Source organism: Leucopleurus acutus (assembly GCF_964270905.1).
Source record: "Leucopleurus acutus genome assembly, chromosome: 20".
NCBI classification, from domain to species: Eukaryota; Metazoa; Chordata; class Mammalia; order Artiodactyla; family Delphinidae; genus Leucopleurus; species Leucopleurus acutus.
In genome coordinates this window covers 52657636-52680520 of record NC_139162.1, presented here as the reverse complement: position 1 = coordinate 52680520, position 22885 = coordinate 52657636, and the positions used below count along the sequence as shown (strand labels likewise).

At 50.9% G+C, this 22885-nt stretch overlaps 1 protein-coding gene across 2 annotated transcripts in view; it reads left to right on the top strand.

The window, feature by feature from the left end:
- Positions 1 to 19222, top strand: part of VRK3 (VRK serine/threonine kinase 3) — a 41186-nt gene extending 21964 nt beyond the window's left edge. The window contains exons 7-14 of one of the 2 annotated variants that reach the window (XM_082863485.1): positions 326 to 410; positions 687 to 792; positions 2418 to 2510; positions 5009 to 5141; positions 6337 to 6457; positions 12810 to 12868; positions 15846 to 15994; positions 18904 to 19222. In XM_082863485.1, coding sequence (XP_082719611.1) covers positions 326 to 410; positions 687 to 792; positions 2418 to 2510; positions 5009 to 5141; positions 6337 to 6457; positions 12810 to 12868; positions 15846 to 15994 — 746 coding nt within the window. In that variant the 3' untranslated portion in view covers positions 18904 to 19222. The remainder of the gene's footprint in view (positions 1 to 325; positions 411 to 686; positions 793 to 2417; positions 2511 to 5008; positions 5142 to 6336; positions 6458 to 12809; positions 12869 to 15845; positions 15995 to 18903) is intronic. The other variant, XM_082863486.1, reaches the window with a different exon arrangement.
- Positions 19223 to 22885: the final 3663 nt, after the last annotated feature.

Here is a 22885-nt window from a genome sequence, read left to right as displayed (position 1 = left end):
GGAAGGTGGGCGGACATGTAGTGACACCTTGACCAGTTTAGACACTCCCCGATCTCATTAGCTCTACATGGGAATTCAGAGGTTACGCTGTCGCTCTTACCTTTTCCACTCACTCCAGATTTGTCAGTGCTTTCTCCCATGTTCACACCCCCTATCGTCACCCACCTCGCTGTCATGCACCCACAGAGGCGACATCACCAACCAGGAGACCCAGTGTGTGGCCTGGGCTCGGGCACGCTCTGCTTCTGGTCTGGGAACGGGCTGCTGTCCATTGTGGGTGCAGGGCCAGGTGGGCCCTAACCTCTCAGGCCCCTGCCTCCCCCAGTGAACAAGTGGAAAAAGCTGCACTCGACCCCCCAGCTGGCCATCCCCACCTGCGTCGGTTTTGGCATTCACCAGAACAAGTACAGGTGAGTCACTTCACTTGCCACTCGCCTCACTGGCCCTTTCCTTTCTCTCCCTGTCACATGCCCAGGCATGGCTGGGACCCTGGAGCCATTGGCCAGATAGTTGCTTCCTTCCTTCCCCCAGCCTTGAGCCAGGCTGGTCCCCCACCAATCCGAAACCTTCATCTCACCCAGGACCGGGATCTGGTAGCCCCCAGCCACACCCCATCCTTGGTGGCTTGTATTCCATCCCCTCCCCTGGTCATCTCTCCCACTTGCTGGGACACTCACGTCTTCCAGGTTCTTGGTGTTCCCCATCCTGGGGAGGAGCCTTCAGTCAATCCTGGATGACTACCCGAAGCATGTGATGTCAGTGAGGTCTGTGTTCCAGATGGCCTGCCGGCTGGTAAGTCCCTGAGAGTTGCAGGCTCCCATCCAGAGGATGGCACCCCAGGTCCTAGTTTATCCGTCTGTTTGCTTCAGCCCGCACTTCCCTCTGCTGGGCACTGGGGCGAGCACGGTGACCAACACAGCTGAACACCAGGCCGTTAGAACCAGAGTGATAAGTGGGACTTCCCTGGCGGTCCAGTGGTTAAGACTCTGCACTTCCAGTGCAGGGGGCGTGGGTTCAATCCCTGGTTGGGGCACTAAGATCCTGCATGCCGTGCAATGCGGCCAGAAAAAAAAAACAGTGATAAGTATTGTCAGGAGACCGTAGCAGTTGGAGGAAGGGTCCCAGCCTAAATTGAGGGGTTCAGTTGAACTTCCTGGTAGAGGTCATTTCTAAGTCAAGAGTGGGAAATAGCAAGGTGCTGGGTAGAGTAGGAGTGGAGATGCATGGAAGAACATTCCAGGCCAAGGATATAGCTTAGGCAAAGGCTGGTGTGGGAAAGAGAGCACAAGACTTTTGTTCATTCATTCCTTCCTTCATCCATCGTTTCATTAAATATTTATCAGGTCCCTGCTGGGAATCAGACACTGTCCCAGGGGCTGGGAGTACCATGGGGGGCAGCACAGTCATGGTTTTTATGTCTAGTGGGAGAGGATGATATTAAATCACAGTTGCACAAATTGTGGAAAGTGCTTTGACTAGAAGTGATGGAGAATAAGAGGACCCAGTGTAAATTGCTGGAGGGATGGAAGTGGCAAGGGAGTGACACATCAGGTGAGTCCTGAAGGTCATTACGCTCAGAGCGTCTGCAGTGGGACGTGTAGAGGGGAAAGGTAACAGCTGAGGGTGGTGTGGAGAGCTCAGCAGTGACCAGATCACGCAGGACCTTGAACACCAACCTGGGGGACCGGGACTCTGTCCCGAGGGCGCTGGGGAGCCACGCGAGGATTGGGAATAGGGGAAGGCAGGGTCAGCTCTGGGTGTAGAAAGACCCTGTGGGCCGTGTGGGGACGGGCCGGAGGGGTGAGATGGAGGCTGGGTGAGGTCAGCACAGAGAGAACCAGACCTGAGGAGGAGCTGGGCTGTGGGGATGGAGAGTTTGAACAAGCAGAACTTGGTGGGCAGTAGAGCCTTGGAGTAGTCGACGGGGGCTTGGGTTGTAATCAAGATGTAAGGAGTACCTGGGCAGTTCAATATATGAGCTCAATGGAAAAGTCAGAGCTAGAGATCAGAATATAAATTACTTAGCTAAATGTATTTCTGCTTCCTAGGGCAAATGAGAAAAAACCTCTTTGATGTACATGAGTGCTGGGTTTTCTTTCTTGCGGGGGGTCAATAAGTAACCAGCTTCTTCCCCTCCTGAGATCAGCCAAGAGATAGACATAAGATGTCAATGGAAAACCAAATATCAGCTTTAATGCTGAATTTTTCAAACACCTAATTAGAAGACATGCTTAGGTGTGCTGATGCTTCACTTAGGAGTAGTCAGGCTTGGACCACCGCCACCGCCACCGCCACCCCCATCACAAGCAGCACCACGTGACCCCAGGCCCAACAGTGGGGGTTCCCTCCGGAGCTTTGCATCAGAGCCTCTTTGTGTTAGCCTGCTGCTCAGGAGATGCTTGCTTGCTTCCCCCCAGCTGGATGCCCTGGAGTTCCTCCATGAGAATGAGTATGTTCACGGCAATGTGACAGCTGAGAATATCTTTGTGAATCCAGAGGACTTGTGCCAGGTAATAGCCAGGTCCTCCTCCATCCTGGGAGCTCTCTGGGCTCAGGATCTCACCTGTCTCAAAACCTGCGTTTATTTCACAATGCTTATTGCAGACAAAGAATTGCTATCCATCACGTATAAAGAGTTCCTTCAAATAAATAAGAAGAGATAAGTGACTTAGTAGAAAAATAGACAAAGGATAGGAAAAGCAGTTCGTAGAAAAAGAAATCCACAGGTTAGTTAAATGTATGAAAAGATGCTTAACCTCCCTAATAGTCATAGCAATTACTCTTAAAATATACTATTTTTACCCTTTGGGTGGACAAAATTAAAAAGAAAAATAATATCTCCTGCTGATAAGGATGTAAGGAACTAGGCATTCTTTACATACTATTGGAAGTATGAAATGGGCAACCTTTTTGGAAGGTAATTTGAATATAGCAGTCAAAATTCAAATGCATATGTTTTTTGATCTACCGGGTCCTCTTTTAGGAACGTATCTTATCCACATATTCGAAGATACATGTACAAAATGTTCCTGACAACATCGATTGTGACAGTAAAATTGGAAAATCTCAAATATATACTCCCAGTAGAGTACTAATTAGTATTTTAAAGTAAATTCTAATTACTCCTGCTAATGACAGAAACCCAATTTAACATGCCTTAAGCAAAAAAGAAAAAGGAAAAAAAGTTTAAAAAGGGCCAAGTGCAATTTATTGCTCCATGGAGTGGAAAAATCCAGGACTTCACTGGCTTCAAGCGTGGCTGAATCTAAGAACTCAGACCCAGTCATTGGGAGGCTGGCTCTTCCATTTCTGGGCTCTTCTTGTGTTTGCATTGCTCATAATCAGGCAAACTGTCTTCCCTGTGGTGACTAAATAACCACCAGCAAATGAGGCTCGAATCCCCTCAGTTTAGCAACCCCAGTGGAAATAGATCAGGTGAGCCCCACCTCAGACACATGGACTGAGAATGGAGAGGGGTGTTCCCAGAGAAAAACCCTGGAACCATATTAGTCAGAGCTCTCTAAAGAAACAGAACCAATAGAATGTGTGTGTGTGTGTGTGCGTATGTATATAAGGGGGAGAGAGAGAGATTGATTGTAAGGAGCTGCCTCAAACAATTACGGAAGCTGATCTAGGGACCTCGATCTGCAGTCGGCAGGCTGGAGACCAGGAGAGCTGATAATGTGTCTCATCAGATCCAAAGGCCTGGAAACTAGAAGAGGTGATTGTGTGATTTCCAGTCTGAAAGCTGGCAGGCCCGAGACCCAAGAAGAGCCAATATTTCTGTTCAAATCTAAAGGCAAGAAAAGGCTGATGTTCGGCTCATGTGGTCGGGCAGGAGGCATTCATTCCCTTTCACTCAGCCTTTGTGTTCTGTTCAACTGATTGGGTGAGGCCCGTGCACACTAGAGAGGGCAGTCTGTTTTATTCAGCCTGCTGATTTAAATATTCATCTCATTCAGATACACCCTCACAGACACACCCAGAATAACCTTTGGCTACATGTCTGGGTACCCTGTGGCCCAGTCAGGCTGACACATAAAGTTAACCATCACAAACTGTGACCAGAAGAAAAAGATGTAGGTCTCACATGGACAAAGCCAACAGTTGTCTACTCTCCATTCGGCAGAATAAGATGCAGCCATTAGGGACTTCCCTGGTGGCGCAGTGGTTAAGAATCCACCTGCCAATGCAGGGGACACGGGTTTGAGCCCTGGTCCAGGAAGATCCCACATGCTGTGGAGCAATTAAGCCCGTGCGCCACAACTACTGAGCCTGCGTGCCTAGAGCCCGTGCTCTGCAACAAGAGAAGCCACTGCAATGAGAAGCCGTGCGCTGCAGTGAAGAGTAGCCCCCGCTCGCCACAACTAGAGAAAGCCCGCGCGCAGCAACGAAGACCCAACACAGACATTAATTAATTAATCAATTAAATTTTTTTTAAATGCAGCCATTAAAAAGCTGATGTGGCTAACTGTGTGTGTCTAGTAGATAAGGGCTTTTTGTTTTAAACTCAGTTAAGCCTCCTAACAGCCCCGCAAGGTGAGGTGAGGTCATATCTTCATTTTACAAATGGAGAAATCAAAGCACAGAGAAGTTTCATAATTTGCCCAAAGTTGTATGGCCACTAAAGGGCCAAGCTGGCATTGGAACCTGGTCTGTCTGGCTCTAGAGTTAATACACTGTTGAAGTGCAGTAAGCTGTGTGTCCAGCAGGAGGTAGAGTGTGATCCACGTGTGGGAAACTAGAGCCCCTCCCGGACCACATGTGTTTACTGATTATGGAAAGAAAATGATTCGAAATAACACGTAAGAATCTATATTAATGGTTACTTCTGGACAGTGGGTTTAGGGGGGCTGAGCAGTGATGGGGACAGTTGGTTTGTGTTTTTTCACACCCTTGTGTACTGTTTGGCATTATGTTTCAAATTGCACCCACGATTGAAATCTCTGACTCCAGAATCCAAGCTCCTAACCTTCAAACTGTATGGCTTCTCCCCACGTCCACACAGGTGACCCTGGCAGGCTACGGCTTCACCTTCCGCTATTCGCCAGGTGGCAGACACGTGGAGTACAACGAAGGCAGCAGGACCCCGCATGAGGGGGACCTTGAGTTCATTAGCATGGACCTGCACAAGGGATGTGGTAAGAGGCCAGAGAAGGGATTCGGGACCATGGAGACATGCTTCTCGGACAAGGGCAGTTGTAGGTTTTCACAGCCACGGACAGCAGATGGCCAAACACAGGAGTCAGACTGAGCCGGGGAGCCACAGTAGGGATTCAGGACCATGGATAGCGCCCACACACATGAGGGCATTGTGGGGCAGTAGTCCAGCGCCAAGGGCAGTGAGCAGTTGACTGCAAGGAAGCCCTGCGGCTCCAGAGGTTCACGTTCAGGATCTCTGTAGACTTGGAACGTGAGAGTTGCCCAGGAGTCATCTAGGAGGGGCTGTTGAGTAAGCAGTTGGCTGTCCACGTCAGCAGCACAGGAGCGAGGTCTGGATGGAGACTCAGATGTCAGCAGTATCTCAGGAGTTGTCAGTTGAAGCCCAGGGATGGGAATGAAATTATCCAAGGAAGGTGTATGGGGAGAGAAGAGAGCACTTTGAGAAGAAGATTCCTTGAGGAGGTCTCGGCCTCTCCTTCCCAAACCCCTTGATATGACCATCCATGTGCCTGCCTGCATCCTCCCACTACACTAAGCTCCCCCAGGGAAGCAATGGTACCTGTGCCTCCAGCACCAGAGGGCGAAGGTCTGGCAGAGTCAACTCTCAGTGTTTGTTGAATGCTTATGTGGAGTGTTGTCTACATCATGTGGTTCAGGAAGCATAAGAAAAATCAAACCCTGCTGTCTCCTTTGCCCTCCCCTACTGAGGGAGGCTGAGTTCAGTGCCCATCCTTCTGCGTTCCCTCATGCACTGTTCTGTCTCCTCTATAACCCAGATGATCCCACGCTATAACTGTCTCTCCACTGGACTGTCAAGGGCTGGGACCCTACCAAACTCTTATCTGTGTTTTAAGAATGTGGGAAGGGGCCTGGCACACAGGGCTCTGAGGACTTATTGAATAAATAGGTGCATGAATGAAAGACAAGTAGATGAGGGAGTGAGCTAGTGAAAGCGGGGATGAAGGGATGGCTGAGGGAGTGAATGAGTAATCGAGAGACCCATGAGGGACTGAGAGTAGGTGAGTGAGAAGTGAATGAACAGACGAGATCCTGTATGTTTGGGTGGCTGAGTGTGTGAGCCCATGCTTGAGTCCGTGAGAGAAAGGAAGGGGGGGGCGTGTCAGTGAGCAGGACATCTGGACTGAGCCGCCACCTCCTACCCTCCCTCCCCAGGGCCCTCCCGCCGCGGTGACCTCCAGACCCTGGGCTACTGTCTGCTGAAGTGGCTCTATGGGACCCTACCATGGACGAACTGCCTTCCCAACACCGAGGATATCATGAAGCTGAAACAGAAGTGAGTCTGGGGGTCAGCAGAGCCCATCACTGCCCAGCACCCCTGCAGGGGGGACTGAAGCTCAGAACCCAATAGGGAACAGAAAAGAGGGGGAGGCAGCATCTGGCAGAGTCAAGGCCTCTGCAGTTCTCGGGAATCTGCTCTACCGTCCATTGCAGCAGACAGGCGCGTGGGCTCTGGAGCCACGCTGCCTGGGGTCAGACTCCAGCCCCACTGCTGCAGGGTGTCGGGTGAGCAGCTTAACCTCCACAAGCCTCAGTGTCCTCCATCAGGTGGGATCCTATTAGCACCCACCTCAGGGGGCGGTGGAAGGGTTCGGGGGAGTCAGGTCCGCAGCACTCAGCACAGAGCCTGGCCTGTAGAAAATGCTCACAGTGTACAGGACACCATGAGTCATTCACTCCCACGGGGACCCACAGGCAACCTGAACAATTTGGCCTGGGCCCTGCCTCGGCATCTGGCAGCACTGGCCTAGTTTACATGCTTCCCTCACCTCTGCATGTAAAAGCGCCGGGTCCTGCTGGTTCTGTGTTAGATGCTCAGCACCAAGGACAGAGGGCACCTCGGTGCCAAGGGAAGTCTCAGCACCAAGGACAGAGGGCACCTCGGTGCCCAGGGAGGTGCTGCTGAGTGCGCGGTTCAGCACCAAGGACAGAGGGCAGCTGGGCTCAGAGGGAAGCAACACAGGGGCTTTGGTCTTCAGCACCAAGGACAGTAGACGGCTAGATGCAGGGAAGCTCTGCAGGTCCACACATTGGGATTCAAGATCTGGTATAGGCTTGGGGCAGGAGAGTTGCCCCAAGAGGAGTCATCCAGGAGGAGCCATCCAGGAGACGGTTGGCTCTCCCATCTGAAGTGCAGGAATGAAGTCCAAACGGAGCCTTAGACCCCAGCAGTGTCTCAGGAATTGTCAGCAGAAGCCCTGGGAGAGGATGAGAGATTATCCAGGAAAAGTGTGCAGAGTGGGAAGAGGGAAAACTCTCTAGTGAACAGCATTGAGTCTGTCGTACTTTTCAGTTCTCAGCATGCTGTGTTGTTGGTTCCTGTTGAGCCTCTGTCTCATTTTATTTTGCCCCCTTTATTATCCCCCAACTTCCTTCTCTCAACTGTGGACACACATACTTGATGAATATATGTCCTACCGATATGCTTGCGTAAATGTACTTGTATCCTTAAACTTGCATGACAGTGGTGGCACTGTGTGTATTTGACTTGCATAAATGGTATTCTGTTCTGAATCTCACCTGTTTCTGGCTTTTTTCACTCAACACTTTAACCCCATCATTACACGTGCATCAAGTTTACTGCTTCTGACTACTGCTTTCAAATAAGTTTGTATAGACACGTCTGTGTCCTTAAACAACATATGATGAGTGTATTTAACTTGCATAAATGGTACTGTGTTCTAAACTTTATTCTCTTTCTTTCTTTCACTCACTGCTATATTTTTTAAACTTTACATTGTTAAAGAAGCGCAGTGCTTCTCCTCAATTAATTTTAGGTGTAGCTGTGTCCTTGAAAAATATGTTGTGTTTGAAATGTGTTATGTTTGATTTATGCTGATCGAACGCACACCCAGATGCCATGCCCCAAATCTCACCCTCCTTCAGGTTTCAGCTTAGTCGTCAGTCCCCGGGGAGCCCTTCCCTCGCCCCCACTGCATCAGGTCTCCTGCTTGTTCACGCTCAGAGGAAGGGACGCCTGTCACATTGGCCTGCCCGTAATGACCTGTTCAAGGCTGACCTTTATTGTATACTTTCCTGTGCCGGGTAGTGCGCCCAATGCTCCCCTGTGTCGTCCTCAGAGCAGCTCTGAGGTAAGTGCTCTCGTGATCTGAAAGCACAGAGAGCTTAGGTAATCAGCCCAGGTCACACAGCTGATTAGAGTTGCTCCCAGGTCATTTGACTCCAGAGGAGGCCCTTTCACCTGGAAGCTACTGTCTCCCAAGTATGGGAGGCCCATCGCACGTGGATTGGTGGTGTTTGGTTGTTACCATCCTCCACTCACCATGAGCACCTCCCATGCACCAGGCTCTATTCCAGGGCCTGGGGATACAGGAGTAACTAAGGACAAACATCCCTGCCTTCAGGGAACTCACATTCTAATGGGGGAGACAGACAGTACAGAGATAGTGAAACACACAGCATGGCAGAGGTCAGACGGTGGGGGCCATCGGGTCGGAACCCTGGGTAGCCATCAGGGGGGCTGTCAGGGTGTGGGCATGCTTGCTCTTTTAGATTTAAAGGCCAGGGCAGGTCTCATGGCAGTGGTGACAGATGAATCACCTCCAGAAAGGCAGTGAGGCAAGTAGGAGGTCCCACTTCGGTGCTAATATGCCCCAACATCTCTGCTGAAGGACGAAGAGACAGAGAAAGAGAGCAGCCTTCAGCTCCCAGGTTTCCTCTGCATCAGAACCTGCCAGAACATGAGCCCATTTCCCTGCTTTCTTCGTTTCTTTCTGCACTTATTTTCTGGTTTCCCAGTAGTTTTCCATTTTTGCATTGAAGCCAGGTGAAAACGAGTCACAGAATTAGCAGCACAGGTAGTCGGAGCCCACAGCCCAGCCGCTAAAGCGGTTGAGTGAGGCTGAAGTTTGTGAGCTGCTCCTTGAAGCGCTCTGCTGTGTCAGTGACGAGGTTGCTCTTACGAGGAGACCCCGAAAGACTGTGGCCCAAACGAGATAGATCTTTACTTCCTTCTCACTAACAGCCCCAAGGTAGGAGACCAAGGGTTGTGGGGTACCTCGGCCCCCCTCATACTGGGTGCGAGCTCTAGTGCCACTGACACCCGTTGCTTTTAGAGGGCAGGACCAGAAATGACATGTCTCTTGGTCACGTGGCCACCCCAAGCTGCAGTGGGAGCTGGGAAATGTCTCCAGCCTGTGGCTGCCGACCCCTGGGATTCTGCCGTCACAGGGGAGAAGTGACACTGGGCGCCAGGTAGCGGACTCCTCCGCAGTGCCCCCTTTAGTCGGATTTCTCTGAAGGCAGGGACCGCGTCAGCTCTCTCGTCACTGTGTTGTTCGCAGTACAGCGCTTGGCACGTTGTGGGTGCTCATGAGATAGTTGCAGGATGGATGAACGACTAAGGAAAGAAGGCATGAACCTTCTTCACACCCAGGCCTGGGCTTCCGTGTGGGCACACGGGTCAGGCAGAGGCAGCCCCAGTCTTGGAGGTTCCCAGGCCGGGAGGAGACACGCAGGCAGGAAGTGATTGGTGCCTGTGAGGGTGGAGGCAGCCCCGGGGCATTTTGGGAGCAGAGGGGAGGCACGTGACCTGGCCTCGGGCCCCTGGGAGCCCTTACCCAAGAGACGCCTGACCCGGTCTGCCGAGGAGTTTCCCAGGCAGACGAAGGGGAGGCAAGATTTCTGGGTAGACAGCATGTCACATGTGTGAACTCTCTGTTCGTTCATTCGTGCGTTCTGAACCTGCTTCCTGAGGCTCCACTGGGTTGGATCCTCCCTCCCCCTACCGCCTCTAACTCCTAAGAACAGTCGTATCTCCCTTTTCACCGCTCTCCCACCTTCCCCTTCACAGGAGTTAAACAAATGTGACTGTGACATGCTTCACTAAGAGACTCCGCCCTTGCCAAGTCGGACGCAGAGTAAATAAAATAGGTCTTAGTAGTCACTTTCATATCAATGACTTCAGAATAAGTAAGATTCCAGAACCCCAGATCCCAGCCACGATCACAGAGGGAGGGCGGGGAACATGAAGATACTCCACAGGGAGCATCAGTGGTGATGTGGGACTCATTCTAAACACCCCCAACCCAGCCTCTGTCGGTTGACTTGAGGCAGTAACCAAAGGGCCCACAAGGGGGCAGTGTTGACACATGCACGTTTTCCGGAGCCCTAACCTGTCCTCTCCGACGTCTTACTGGTGTGCGTGGCTTTTTTCCATTAACTCAGCAAATATGTATTCATTTTTTTGAAAGTTCTAGTTCATGACAGAATTAATGAATAAAAGAAAGAGGAGAGGCAATTTGATTCCCCATGGCTTTCTGTTGTGCAAGGCCCCCAGCAGGGAAAGCACAGACTCCTGGTCGGAGTTGGTCCCTGCTCTCAAGGCTGCCACTGGGCGGGGAGGTCCCGCGAACACAGTGACAGCCTGTGATGGGAGAATTGCTCACACAATTTACAGTGTCCTGAGGCTGGCACGGCCCGTTTCTGCCATCACTCGCTCGCTCAATCATTTACCACATGCATCCTGAAGCTGCTGGGGAGAGACAAGGGTCAGACCCAGCCCTTCTTGTGCACATATGAGAGTTGCTGTAGGAGACCCGTGGACCTATGCGCAGGGTGTGCAGACGCTCGGCAGGGATCTGTTTCCTCAACCTGCAGGGGTCCAGGGGAAGCTTCCAGGGTACCAGCCCTCAAGCCATGTCCAGAAGGGAGAGCAGCCACTCACTGGGGGTCAAGGTGGGGAAAGGCTGCCAAAGGCAGAGGAGCAATATGTACAGAGGCCAGGGGATGTGGGTGGATGTGTGACCTGGTTGGGCTAGGAGGAGTTTGGTGTGACTGGAGTATGAGATGGAGGGAGAGGAAGCCAGGGAGGCAAAGCCACAGGGGCTGGTGGCTTTGCTGCCAGAGGTTTCCCAGCAGGGCACTGGGGAACCACAGGAGGGCTGCGAGCAGGGAGGGGCAGAGTCCACTCTGGGCATAGAAAGACTCTCTGGGGCTGTGGGGGGGGGGGTGCATGGAAAGCTGGGGAGGAGGCTGGGGTCCAGGGAGAAAGGGTGAGGCCTGAGCTGGGCTTAGAGCCATGGACAGAGCGGGGGATGGGGCAGAGAGTGCTAGGGAGCAGGGGGGTGGGGCTTGGGGACTTGTGGGCTGTGGGGCGGGGAAGGGGAGGACAGCACCCCGTGCCTGGGTGGACAGTGGGGAGCCAGCCCGGTGGTCCAGGCCAGAGGAGGATACAGGAGGCCAGGACTCTGAGGATGGAGCCAAGGAAGTGGATGAACTTTCATTTCTCTTTCTTGCTTTTTTTTTTTTTAATTGAGGTAGGTTTACAATAGCATGTTAGTTTTTTTTTTTTTAATAAATTTATTTTATTTATTTATTTTTGACTGCGTTGGGTCTTTGTGGCCGCATGCGGGCTTTCTCTAGTTGCGGAGAGCAGGGCTACTCCTCGTTGCGGTGTGCGGGCTTCTCATTGCGATGGCTTCTCTTGTTGCGGAGCACGGGCTCTAGGTGCGCGGGCTTCAGTAGTTGTGGCACGAGGGCTCAGCTGTCGTGGCTCACAGGCTCTAGAGCGCAGGCTCAATAGTTGTGGCGCACGGGCTTAGTTGCTCCGCAGCATGTGAGATCTTCCCGGACCGGGGCTCGAACCCGTGTCTCCTGCATTGGCAGGCGGGTTCTTAACCGCTGCGCCACCAGGAAGGTCCCCAGCATGTTAGTTTCATTATACAGCACAGTAATTCAGTTATATGTATATGGATATATATATGAATATATACGTGAACATATATATATTCTATTTCAGATTCTTTTCCCTTATAGATTATTACAAAATATTGAGTAGAGTTTCCTGTGCTATACAGTAGGTCCTTGTTGGTTATCTATTTTATATATAGTAGTGTGTATATGTTAATCCCAACCTCCTAGTTTATCCCTCCCCCGCAACTTTCATTTTTCTTGAGTGGTCCAAGAGGGGGTGTGTGTGTGTCTGTGTGTTTATACATGTATATGTATACAAATATGTGTGTGGATAGACAGATAGATAGTTGATCCTCATTATTCACAGATTCTGTATTTGTGAATTGACCTCTTCACTAAAATGTATTTGTAAACCCAAAATCAATACTCTGAATGGCTTTCGAAGTCATTCTCAGACACGCAGAGTGGAGAAAATTGAGTTGCCCAATGCACGTGATCCTAGCCGAGGCTGAACAAGGCGACACTCTGCCTTCTTGTTTCAGCTCACAAGTGTCCTTCATGTGGTCTGTTTAGTGCCACATTTTCCACACTTTTATGCTTTTGGGGGGGGATTTTGCTGTTTAAAATGGCCCCAAGCATAGTGATGAAGGGCTAAGCGCAAGGAAATACATGTGTGAGATGAGCATCCTTCAGTGCTGTTGGACCAGAGATCCATGTGAATGGATCAACATTATATTAAATAAGGTGTCTTTAGGCACACAGGTAAAACCAGGTGATGCATTGATCAGTTGGTAAAAATGTTGCGATTGGAAACTGTGCTTCTGGTAAACTCCTGGCTCAGAATTTGCTCCTTCAGTGTCCAAGGCCTGACTACCGTGAATAATGAGAACTAGGGCACATCTACCAGACATCCTGTTTCAGAAGGTTGCTCTCCTTCCCTAAAAGGCCTTTCACATGTACCTCTGTCCTCTCAGGTTTCTTGACAACCCAGAAGGCCTTGTGAGACAACGCAGTCGCTGGATCAATACCTCAGGTATGTCCCAAGGGGAGGGAGCAGGCGGGGGCCTTGGAGGGACCGGGGCTCAGGCCCATCCCGAGGATGCCTCTCTTTACACCAGTCTATTTTCCTTCTTTGAGTTTTCCAAATCACACATGTATTTGTGCCCCTTGTAGAAAAACAGAAATTTTCCCCCAAATTTCAGAAGTGTGTCTGAACAATAATAACAGCAACACACACACACATGCAACCACACACACATAATGTGTGGGGGTTTTTAATGGAATCATATTACGTATATTGGTCTCTGACTTACTTTTTCATTTAAGAAGATGATACCTTAGAGATTTCTGTGTCAATACTTGTAGAATTTTATGGGTATTTTTTAAAAATTGTGGTATAATACACTTAACGTCAGTTAAAACTACAGTTCTGACTCATTAGTCCTGAAATCCGTTTAACAGGTCAAAAACAGGATTTTTAAAAATTAAAAAACAGAAAACTATGAATGCCTTACAGAAGTTAAGGAAATGCCATATCTTCAGTGATACATATTTATACTCATATATATGTTTGTGAGTAATGGGTTATAATTAGAAATACATCTTATATTTATATTTTATATTATAAAATGTATTTCTAATTATATCTCTATTTCTGTCTTATTTATAATTTCATTTGTTTGTTTGTTTTTAGATTCCATATATAAGCAATATCATATGATATTTGTCTTTCTCTGTCTGGCTTACTTCACTTAGCTTGATAATCCATGTTGCTGCAAATGGCATTATCTCATTCTCTTTCTGGCTAAGTAATATTCCATTGTTGCTCCCCTGTCTTGCCTCCTTTAAATAGTGATGCTATGAATACTGGGGTGTGTGTATGATTATGAATTAGAGGTTTCTATGGGTATATGCCCAGAAGTGGGATTGCTGGTTTATATGGTAGCTCTATTTTTAGTTTTCTGAGGAACCTCCATCCTGTTCTCCATAGTGGCTGCACCACTTTACCTTCCCACCCACAGTGTAGGAGGGTTCCCTTTTCTCCACACCCTCTCCAGCATTTATGGTTTGTAGACTTTTCGCTGAGGGCCATTCTGACCGGAGTGAGGTGATAACCTCACTGTAGTTTCGATTTGCACTTCTCTAATGATTAGCGCTGTTGAGCATCTTTTCATGTAAACCGTCATTTTTAAAGCCAATCCCTCTTACTGGAGACTGAGGCTGTTTTTGTTTCGTTTGGGGGAGTGGTTTTTTCCAGCGTCCCTGCTGTAGGACGTCTACATTGCTCTCTAAACATGAGGCGGAAAGACAGCCGGAAAAGGATAGTTTATCCCCTCCAGTCTGTAAGGACTCTTTTGCGGTACGCGGGCCTCTCACTTGCCGTGGCCTCTCCCGTTGCGGAGCACAGGCTCCGGACGCGCAGGCTCAGTGGCCATGGCTCACGGGCCCAGCCGCTCCGCGGCATGTGGGATCTTCCCGGACCGGGGCACGAACCCGCGTCCCTTGCATCGGCAGGCGGACTCTCAACCACTACGCCACCAGGGAAGCCCAGGACTCATTTTTAAATTACCTGAAATCCCTGCATTCAGATCATGTCTGTGCTGCTCAAGTCACTCTCCCCTCCAGCCTCGGGCTCTTGCTCCGTAAGAATGAGCCCCATTGGCAGTTCCCTGGTGGTCTAGTGGTTAGGATGCCAGGCTTTTACTGCCGAGGGCCCGGCCAGGTTCAATCCCTGGTCGGGGAACTGAGATTATGCAAGCTGCGCCAGCATGACCAAAAAAAAAAACAACAACAACGACAAGGAGCCCCACGGTTAGTTTATTGCAGCTCTGCTGACTCTAAGGCAGTCACGGGGAAGTGGAGCTGGTGGCGCCAGTGGGGCTGGTGGGGCTGGGCTTGGGGTGGGCGGGGCCAGAAGGAAGTTCAGCCCCAGGTTTACCAGCCTCTCTGAGCCTCCCCTCCCCCACGTGTAAAATGGGGCCAATAATAGCCCTCACCTCCCGAGGGTTGTCCCGAGAATTCAGTGTAGAGCTGGGCCCAGGGGTGCTGCCTTAGCTTCTGCCGCAGCACTAATTAAACGTGCTCAGGGCCAGCCTGAGACAGGCATTGCTCAAGTGGGAGCTATTATGATTACTGTATTGGTTTCATAATTGGCACTTTTAAAAAGTGTAACAATGGCATTGTGCTATTTAGGGAAAACAAACAACAAAAAGGCTTTATCTTTTAAAACAGCCTCTATCTTTTAAACTCCGTCCCTGGGGCAGCCAGCCTGGTTTTGTAAGCCAGTGAACTAAGTTTTTGTGGGGTTTTTTTTGGCCTCATACCCTGACTTGCGGGATCTTAGTTCCCTGACCAGGGATCCAACCCGTGCCCCCTGCAGTGGAAGCGCAGAGTCATAACCACAGGACTGCCAGGGAAGTCCCCTAAGAATTGTTTTACAGTTTGAAATGGCTGGGGAAAAAAGTCAAGAGAAGAACACTTTGTGACACGTGAAACCTGTCTGACGTTCAGGCTGCAGAGTCCATCAATAAAGTAGTCTTGGTGCACAGCGGCGCCCATCGGCTTCCTGCCTTCCGTGGGCCTTCCGTGGGCCTTCCGTGGGAGAACAGCTGAGCTGGGTCCTGGCCACAGAGATTCCCGGCGTACAAGCTTGCTGGCTCCCATCTAGATACCCACCAAATAGTCGGAGATAAAATTGTATAATCAGCCTGGGTTTGCTTTAAAACAGTACAGGACGGGGAAGGGGTAGGGGTTTTGATGAAACAAGATGGGCCTGAGTTGACTGCTGATGAGACTGGGTGACGGATACGCTGCTGTTCATGGTACCGCTCTCCTGTTGCTTATGTTTGATGTTTTCCCAAAAAAACAATTTATATCTAAGTGGTCGTGGCAGTGCCGGGCACAGAGGAAGCACTGAGCAAATGGGCAGCACGGCTGAGACCCTCTAGGCAGAGCCCCTCAGGCTCTGGGTTGGGTACCCCTCTCAGGCTCCTCCCGTGTCTTGACCACAGAGACCCTGCAGAAGTACCTGAAGGTGGTGATGGCCCTCAAGTACGAGGAGAAGCCGCCCTACACCGCCCTGAGGAACAATCTGAAAGCCCTGCTTCAGGATCTGCGGGTGTCGGCCTACGACCCCTTGGACCTCCAGGTGGTACCCTAGGTGCGTTCCAGTGGGAAGAGTTTGTGAGGCTTAACCCTCTCCCCAGCTCCCACCGCTGTTTCCACCGATGCCATTTGATGTTTATACTCCAGGGGCCAACTTCCCAGTGAGCTGCTGCCTTTTTCCACAGGATTCTTGAACCTTCCAGCCCCCGGCCATCACAAGTAGCACAAGTAGCAGGAACTCGACTCAAACTGGCTTTAAGGAAAAGGGCAATTGATTGGCCCTTGTCACTAGACTATTCCGAGGGGGAAGCTTTAGGTGTGACTGGATTTGGGGCCTGGAAGTTAGCACCGAGATGTTGTCAGTCTCTCTGTCTTTCTCTGTCCCTTTTCTCATCCCTCCATCCCTCTACCCATCCACCTGCAGTCTCTGCTTTCCTTTGGGTCACCCCCCAAAAAACCCCATCTGTCCCCCACCAAAACCCCTGGCTCTGTGTCCAGTGCCTCACCTTGCTCGTGTGTGTGTGTGTGTGTGTGTGTGTGATGACTCTAATGTTTGACTACAGTAAGCACACACATAGGGAAGTAGGGGAGCTAACGCCCAGGAACTAGAAAGGCCACACAGTACAACACGTGGACGAACACATTGACAAAACATTCCACATCTTTATAAAAGGGGCTGTGTTGGTCCTTTTGCCTTTTTCGTTGTGGTTCCACTGAGCCCATATGGCCATTCCTTGGGATAATGGGGAAGGGCAGTTCATACCGTTTGGTTCCTTCCCCCACAGTCTTGCAGCTCTTCGATGGTGGAGATGAAGGATGCTCTTTATAACGCCAGTGGCTGGGTGTTTGCTTGCTTTGCCAGGGTTTTGTTTTCCAGACAAAACACCTTGAACACCCGTGTGCACACAGGCCTGAGGATGGATTTCTTTTGAAGGAGATAAGCAGGTTGCTCTTCCCCGGGGGCTGTACTCACTCATTTACACTCCCCTTAGCACTGAGTGAGAGCGTACGGGAGTCTGTGGAAGGTCAAACTTATAAACTCAGTTCCCTTGACGGTTCATTTTGGTGAGGCAGCATGGATGGGTTCTGAGGAGCAGCTTCCCCAGGGCCCTCCCCTGTCCGTGGGGTTGTCATTTCTCTCACATGTCTGTCTGGATTCAAAGCTCAGTGTCTGTCCAACTCAGCGGTTCTCAGACAGAGGCAGTGTTCCGCCAGGGGCCATTTGGCAGTGTCTGGAGACGTTTTTGGTGCTCACGCCTGAGGAGAGGTGCTGCTGGCATCTCAGGGGTCGAGGCCGGGGATGCTGCTTCCTGTTGTGCGACACACAGGCCGCCCCGCTATCAGCAGCGCCATGGCCGAGGAAGCAGGCCCGCGTGCGTCTCGAGGAGCATCCTTGTGGGTGGCAGCCTGTCTCCCACAGTGTGGTCTTCTTCTCTTGGCACCTTGACGACAGGTGCTTCTTCAGCCCTGCAACCCTTACTCACATCCCAGAGCTGAAACCACGAGGTAACACGTGTGTCCGGCTCTTCACACAGTGCCTGGGTGCAGAGCACTCCAAAGATGCCAGGTTGTTTGTTTGTTTAGTAACCTAGCAGGCTCCCTGCCTTAATCACAGACACTCTCCAAAAGTGAAGGCGTGACCTCCACCCAGCTTGCCACCCTCCCAGTCTCTGTCCCCTCAACCCCCAGCTGTCCTGAGAGACCTCTGGGTCCTCCCATACCCCTCTCTGCCCCCAGCTCTGTCCCTGCAGGCAGCTGCTAAGTCTCTTCTAGCCCTCTCCTCCAGGGCTCTGCCTCTGCCCGGACCCCCCAGAGTTTGGTCACCTGCTGGCGGTGAGCTCCGGGAGGGCCGGGTCACGTCTGTTTCTGCATCTCTGTGCTTCTCACTCACATCACTGGCCTGGCTCATAAATATTCCACCCATATTTACCGAGTGGGTGAGTCCAGCCTTCCCGTCAGTGCTGGCCTGTCTTACAGTACCTCCCTGTCCCCCACCCCCAGTACCATGGAAATTTAAAAGCTAAAGACCGAACGGCCCCTTTCAGGATCACTACAGCTCACTCTCTGGGGACCACTTACTCACTGCCAAGTTTGTCCCTTGGTTAGGAACTTAATGAAGAGATGCTCCTTAAGGAGCCCGGGGACTTTGGAGTAACTTGAGGATCATCTTGCCTCTGCCTTGGCCCGAGCGCCCAACCACCCCTCAGATTCTAGGCCAGGCCAAGCTCAATCCTACCTCAGGACCTTTGCACTTGCCATTCGCATGGTCTGTGACGATTTTCCCCTTCTTTTTTAATTAATTTATTTATTTATTATTTTTGGCTGCGTTGGGTCTTCGTTGCTGTGCGCGTTCTCTAGTTGTGGTGAGCGGGGGCTACTCTTCCTTGCGGTGTGCGGGCTTCTCATTGCGGTGGCTTCTCTTGTTGCGGAGCACGGGCTCTAGGCGCATGGGCTTCAGTAGTTGTGGCTCACAGGCTCAGTTGTGGCACACGGGCTGTAGAGCGCAGGCTTCAGCAGTTGTGGCACACGGGCTCAGTAGTTGTGTTGCGGACTGTAGAGCGCAGGCTCAGTAGTTCTGGTGCACGGGCTTAGTTGCTCCGCAGCATGTGGGATCTTCCGAGACCAGCGCTCAAACCCGTGTCCCCTGCACTGGCAGGTGGATTCTTAACCACTGCGCCACCAGGGAAGCCCCTCCCCTTCGGTTTGCATGACCGGCTCCTTCTCATCACTGCCTCTCAGATCCCGAGGCCTCCCCTTGTCGCCTTCTGGAGGGAAACATGTGTTTAATCTGTCGTGTCTCCACGCTTCTCCTCCAGATTGTAAGCCCAGCAAAGTCTTCTTGTTCCTCTTGTTCGTGGTGGTATCTCGCATCCCTAGAAAGTAGAAAGCCCCTATCACACAGTAGGGGCTTAAAGGGTGCTCTTTGAATGAATGACACTGACAGCCATTTTTATCGTCTTCTAGAACTTTCAGCCTGCAGTTTGAAATAGGAAAAAAAAAAAGAAGATATGTGACTCAAGGACTGCTATAGAATCACAGACAAGCTTCTAGAAAGATCCCTCGAATGTGCATTCCTGCCACTTCTTTAGATCATCCGTCTAGATCAGCCTCAGGGAACCCGGAAATTAGGCTCAGATACTGTGAACTCCCTCCTTTGACCATCCCTCCCTTCAGCCGTTGTCTCCCACCAGCCACTGGCGTTTTGGACCGAGAAGACCCCCAGTTCACAGACGGGGGTTGGGCTGGTCCTCTCAGTAAGGACGCTGCCATCGGCACCACTATGCTGTAGCAATAAATGGTTTCATTGGAGCTTGGAGGGTTGAGTGTCTGCAAAAGAAGTTCCTTTTGGAAAACTTTAGCTCATTTTTTTTTCTCCCACCCACCCATCCCTTCAAGCTTTCACCCAGCCATCTACTCTTTCATACATCTATTCACACTTTCAGGCAGACACTCATCCATCCATTCTTTCACTTATCTATCCATCCCTCCATCCATCCCTCCATCCACTCACCCTTTCATCCATCCATTCATTCACTACTCATTCTCCCATCCACTTACCCTTCTTCTCTTCCATACATTCACCCTTCCTTTCATTCGAGAAGTATTCAGCAGGCGTTTCTTGAGCACATGCTGTATGACATGCACCATGCTGCACAGAGGATCCCGATGAACCAAACACACCTGCCAAGGTCCTTGAGCTGATGGAGCCTGCAGTCAAGCGGGAGGAGACGGTGTTCAAGGAGGCGACTTCATGTGGTGATTGGCACTCTGAAGACAAAGCTCGGGCTGTGACGGAGAGGGAGAGGCCTCGGGACAGGAGGGCACCTTTGGGGGGAGCCTGGACTCAGAGGGACCAGGGAGGAAGCCGTGGGAGGGTAGTTAGAGGAAAGGAGGGCCTGGGGAGAGATGTCAGAGGCAGGCTGGCCGGCAGCACGTGGCCAATGATTAGACTGGGAGAGGCTAAGACGGAGGAGGGGATAAACCCGCCTCCCCGAACTGGACCTTGGATATCTTACACCATCCACCCTGCTTTGAGATGGGGAGAATCAGAGGCCGGATGGGGGAAGAAACTGCTCTGAGACGCCCTGATTCTCTCCCTGCTCAGGAGAGGAAAGGAGATTGGCAGACTGATGATCGTTTCCTGGCTGAAAGGAAGTGTGTATAATCCTTTCCAGAAGGAGGTAGTCCTTAAGGAGAGAGAAAACCCATCAGAAAGTCTCCTACTTACAGCCCCTCTGTGTTGATGAGTCCACAAAAGAAGAGGGACGTCAGCCACCCTTCAGGGCCCCAGATCAGGCAAGAGGGACGGTCATAGTCAACACCTGCCCCTCCCGTCATCCTGCCCTCGGTGCACTTGGCTATTGCAGCATCAAAGTCCAGCAGCCCCCTGTCCTCCACCCTTCTCTCTGAGCGAGCAAAGGCAGCGAGACCCAGCGCTGCTCAGACAATGGGAGAGTCCCACGTCCGTCCTGGCAGAGCAGCGAGAACGTGGGCAGTTTCCCTCCCTGTCAATGAGCCCGCTTTAATCTGTCTCCAGAGCCCAGGTTTTGGTAGCTCATCCCCCAACCTCTGAAAGAGGAGGGTGTGGTCATCGGCATTAGATGAGAATCACAGGGCCCAGGGGAGTGGAAGTGACTCACAGGCCACCATGTGGCCGACAGTGGCTGGAACCTGTCCTCTGTCCCCTCCCTCCCACCTCTGCCCCAAAATGAAACCCTGGCTCAAGGTTAGTGAGACATTTGTGGTGCTGGGGGTGTGCGTTTTAAAATAATTTTTACTGCAGGGCACCTCTGAGCCTTCAGTAAACTCAAGTTGTTACCGGAAGGGGTCCCCTTCCAGGGCCCGAGAGTGAGGTCTAACACTCAGAAATGAATTGTCCAAGGAGACACGTGTGCTGACAAAGCAAGAGGCTTTATTGGGAAGGGGCGCCCCGGCGGAGAGCAGCAGGGTAAGGGACCCAGGAGAATGGCTCTGCCACGTGGCTCGCGGTCTCAAGCTTTATGGTGATGGGGTTAGTTTCCGGGTTGTTTCTGGCCAAGCATCTTGCTTGTGCCCATATTTGGGCTGACTCGGGGTCCTTCCTGGTGGTGCACGCATCTCTCCGCCAAGATGGATTCTAGCATGAGGATTTGCGGGAGGTTGACAGGACATATTACCGACTGGCGTCTCCTCCCTCGTTTTGGCCCTTCCTGAATTCTCCCGCAAGCACCGTGTTGTTTATCAGGACCTCCTGTCATGAGACAACTCATGCAAGCGGTTATTATCGTGCTTGGCAAAGGCGGGCAGTTTCGGTCAGTGGTTCCCTAGCAAGGTGTGGGGTTTCATCTCCAAGAGGGGCCGCCCAGTAGGCAGCTGGGAAGGACAAATCACTTCCCTTCCCTTGTGAAATATTTTTCTTATGAAAAAGGATTGCTTCTAAGGCTATTGCAAGTAAAATTCCTTCCGGATGAGACCTCAGAAACGATAGCAAGTGTTTGCAGAGACTTCCTTATGGATGTTAAAATTCAGCTGAGTACCTTTTACAGATCTAATCGGCTCTGTTCAGTGATTCCTGAACTGAGCAGCATCCTGTCGAGCAGATAGAACAGATGTTGAAAGACTTTTTAGAGGCAGAAGGAAGCAGGAACAAGAAAGTTCTGCTGGGCTTCCCTGGTGGCACAGTGGTTGAGTCCGCCTGCCGATGCAGGGGATGCAGGTTCGTGCCCTGGTCTGGGAGGATCCCACGTGCTGCGAAGCAGCTGGGCCCGTGGGCCATGGCCGCTGAACATGTGTGTCCGGAGCCTGTGCTCTGCGGCGGGAGAGGCCCGCGTACCGCACAAAAAAAAAAAAGAAAGAAAGAAAGTTCTACTAGGCAAAAAAAGCAGGTTGCTTATTGCAAACTTGCTTTTCTTCAGGGGACTGCAGGGGTCTGTCAGGCACATTGCTTAACTAATTCTGATCAGATGATTCCTGATTGATGGTTTAAGATGCCATTTCTGGAAGAGCCAACACTGTCATGGAGTCTCTGTTTGGTGACGTGGGGCTTAGCATAAGCAACTCCATTTTGGGCCTGTTGTCTTATTTTTAACACCCAGTTGGAAGTTAATGGGGAAATTTTTACTGCCCTGCTTTGGTGGAGAGTCTACAAATGCAAATTATGTTGGGTGTTTGTGAAATGTTTCACATCTACGTTGTGAGATGTAGATGTTTCACATCTACATTGTGAAACGTAGATGATATATTTTTTAAACTGAATTGCTATTAGTTTATTTATTTTTTTAATTTATTTTATTTATTTTTGGCTGCGTTGGGTCTTCATTGCTGGGTGGGCTTTCTCTAGTTGCAGCCCGCGTGCTGCAACTACTGAAGCCCCCTCCGCAACAAGAGGAGCCACCGCAATGAGAAGCCCGCGCACCACAGCAAAGAGTAGCCCCCACTCGCCGCGACTAAATAAAGCCTGTGCGCAGCAACAAACACCCAGTGCAGCCCAAAATAATAAATAAATAAATACATAAAATTTATAGAAGAAGATAATAATAATCCATGGGAATTCCCTGGCAGTCCAGTGGTTAGGAATCGGTGCTTTCACTGTTGAGAGTGCGGGTTCAATCCCTGGTTGGGAAACTAAGATCCCACAAGCCACACGGCACGGCCAAACTAAAAATAATAAAATAATCCATGGGGGGAAGCATGTTTCATTGCTTACTTATAATTTCCAGGGTTTGTTTAGCCATAGAATTATGCAAATTAAAAGAACAGAGGACTTCCCTGGTGGTGCAGCGGTAAGAATCCGCCTGCCAATGCAGGGGACGCGGGTTCGAGCCCTGGCCCAGGAAGATCCCACATGCCGCGAAGCAACTAAGCCCGTGCACCACAACTACTGAGCCTGCGCTCTAGAGCACGCAAGCCAAAACTACTGAGCCCGCATGCCACAACTACTGAAGCCCGCGCGTCTAGAGCCCGTGCT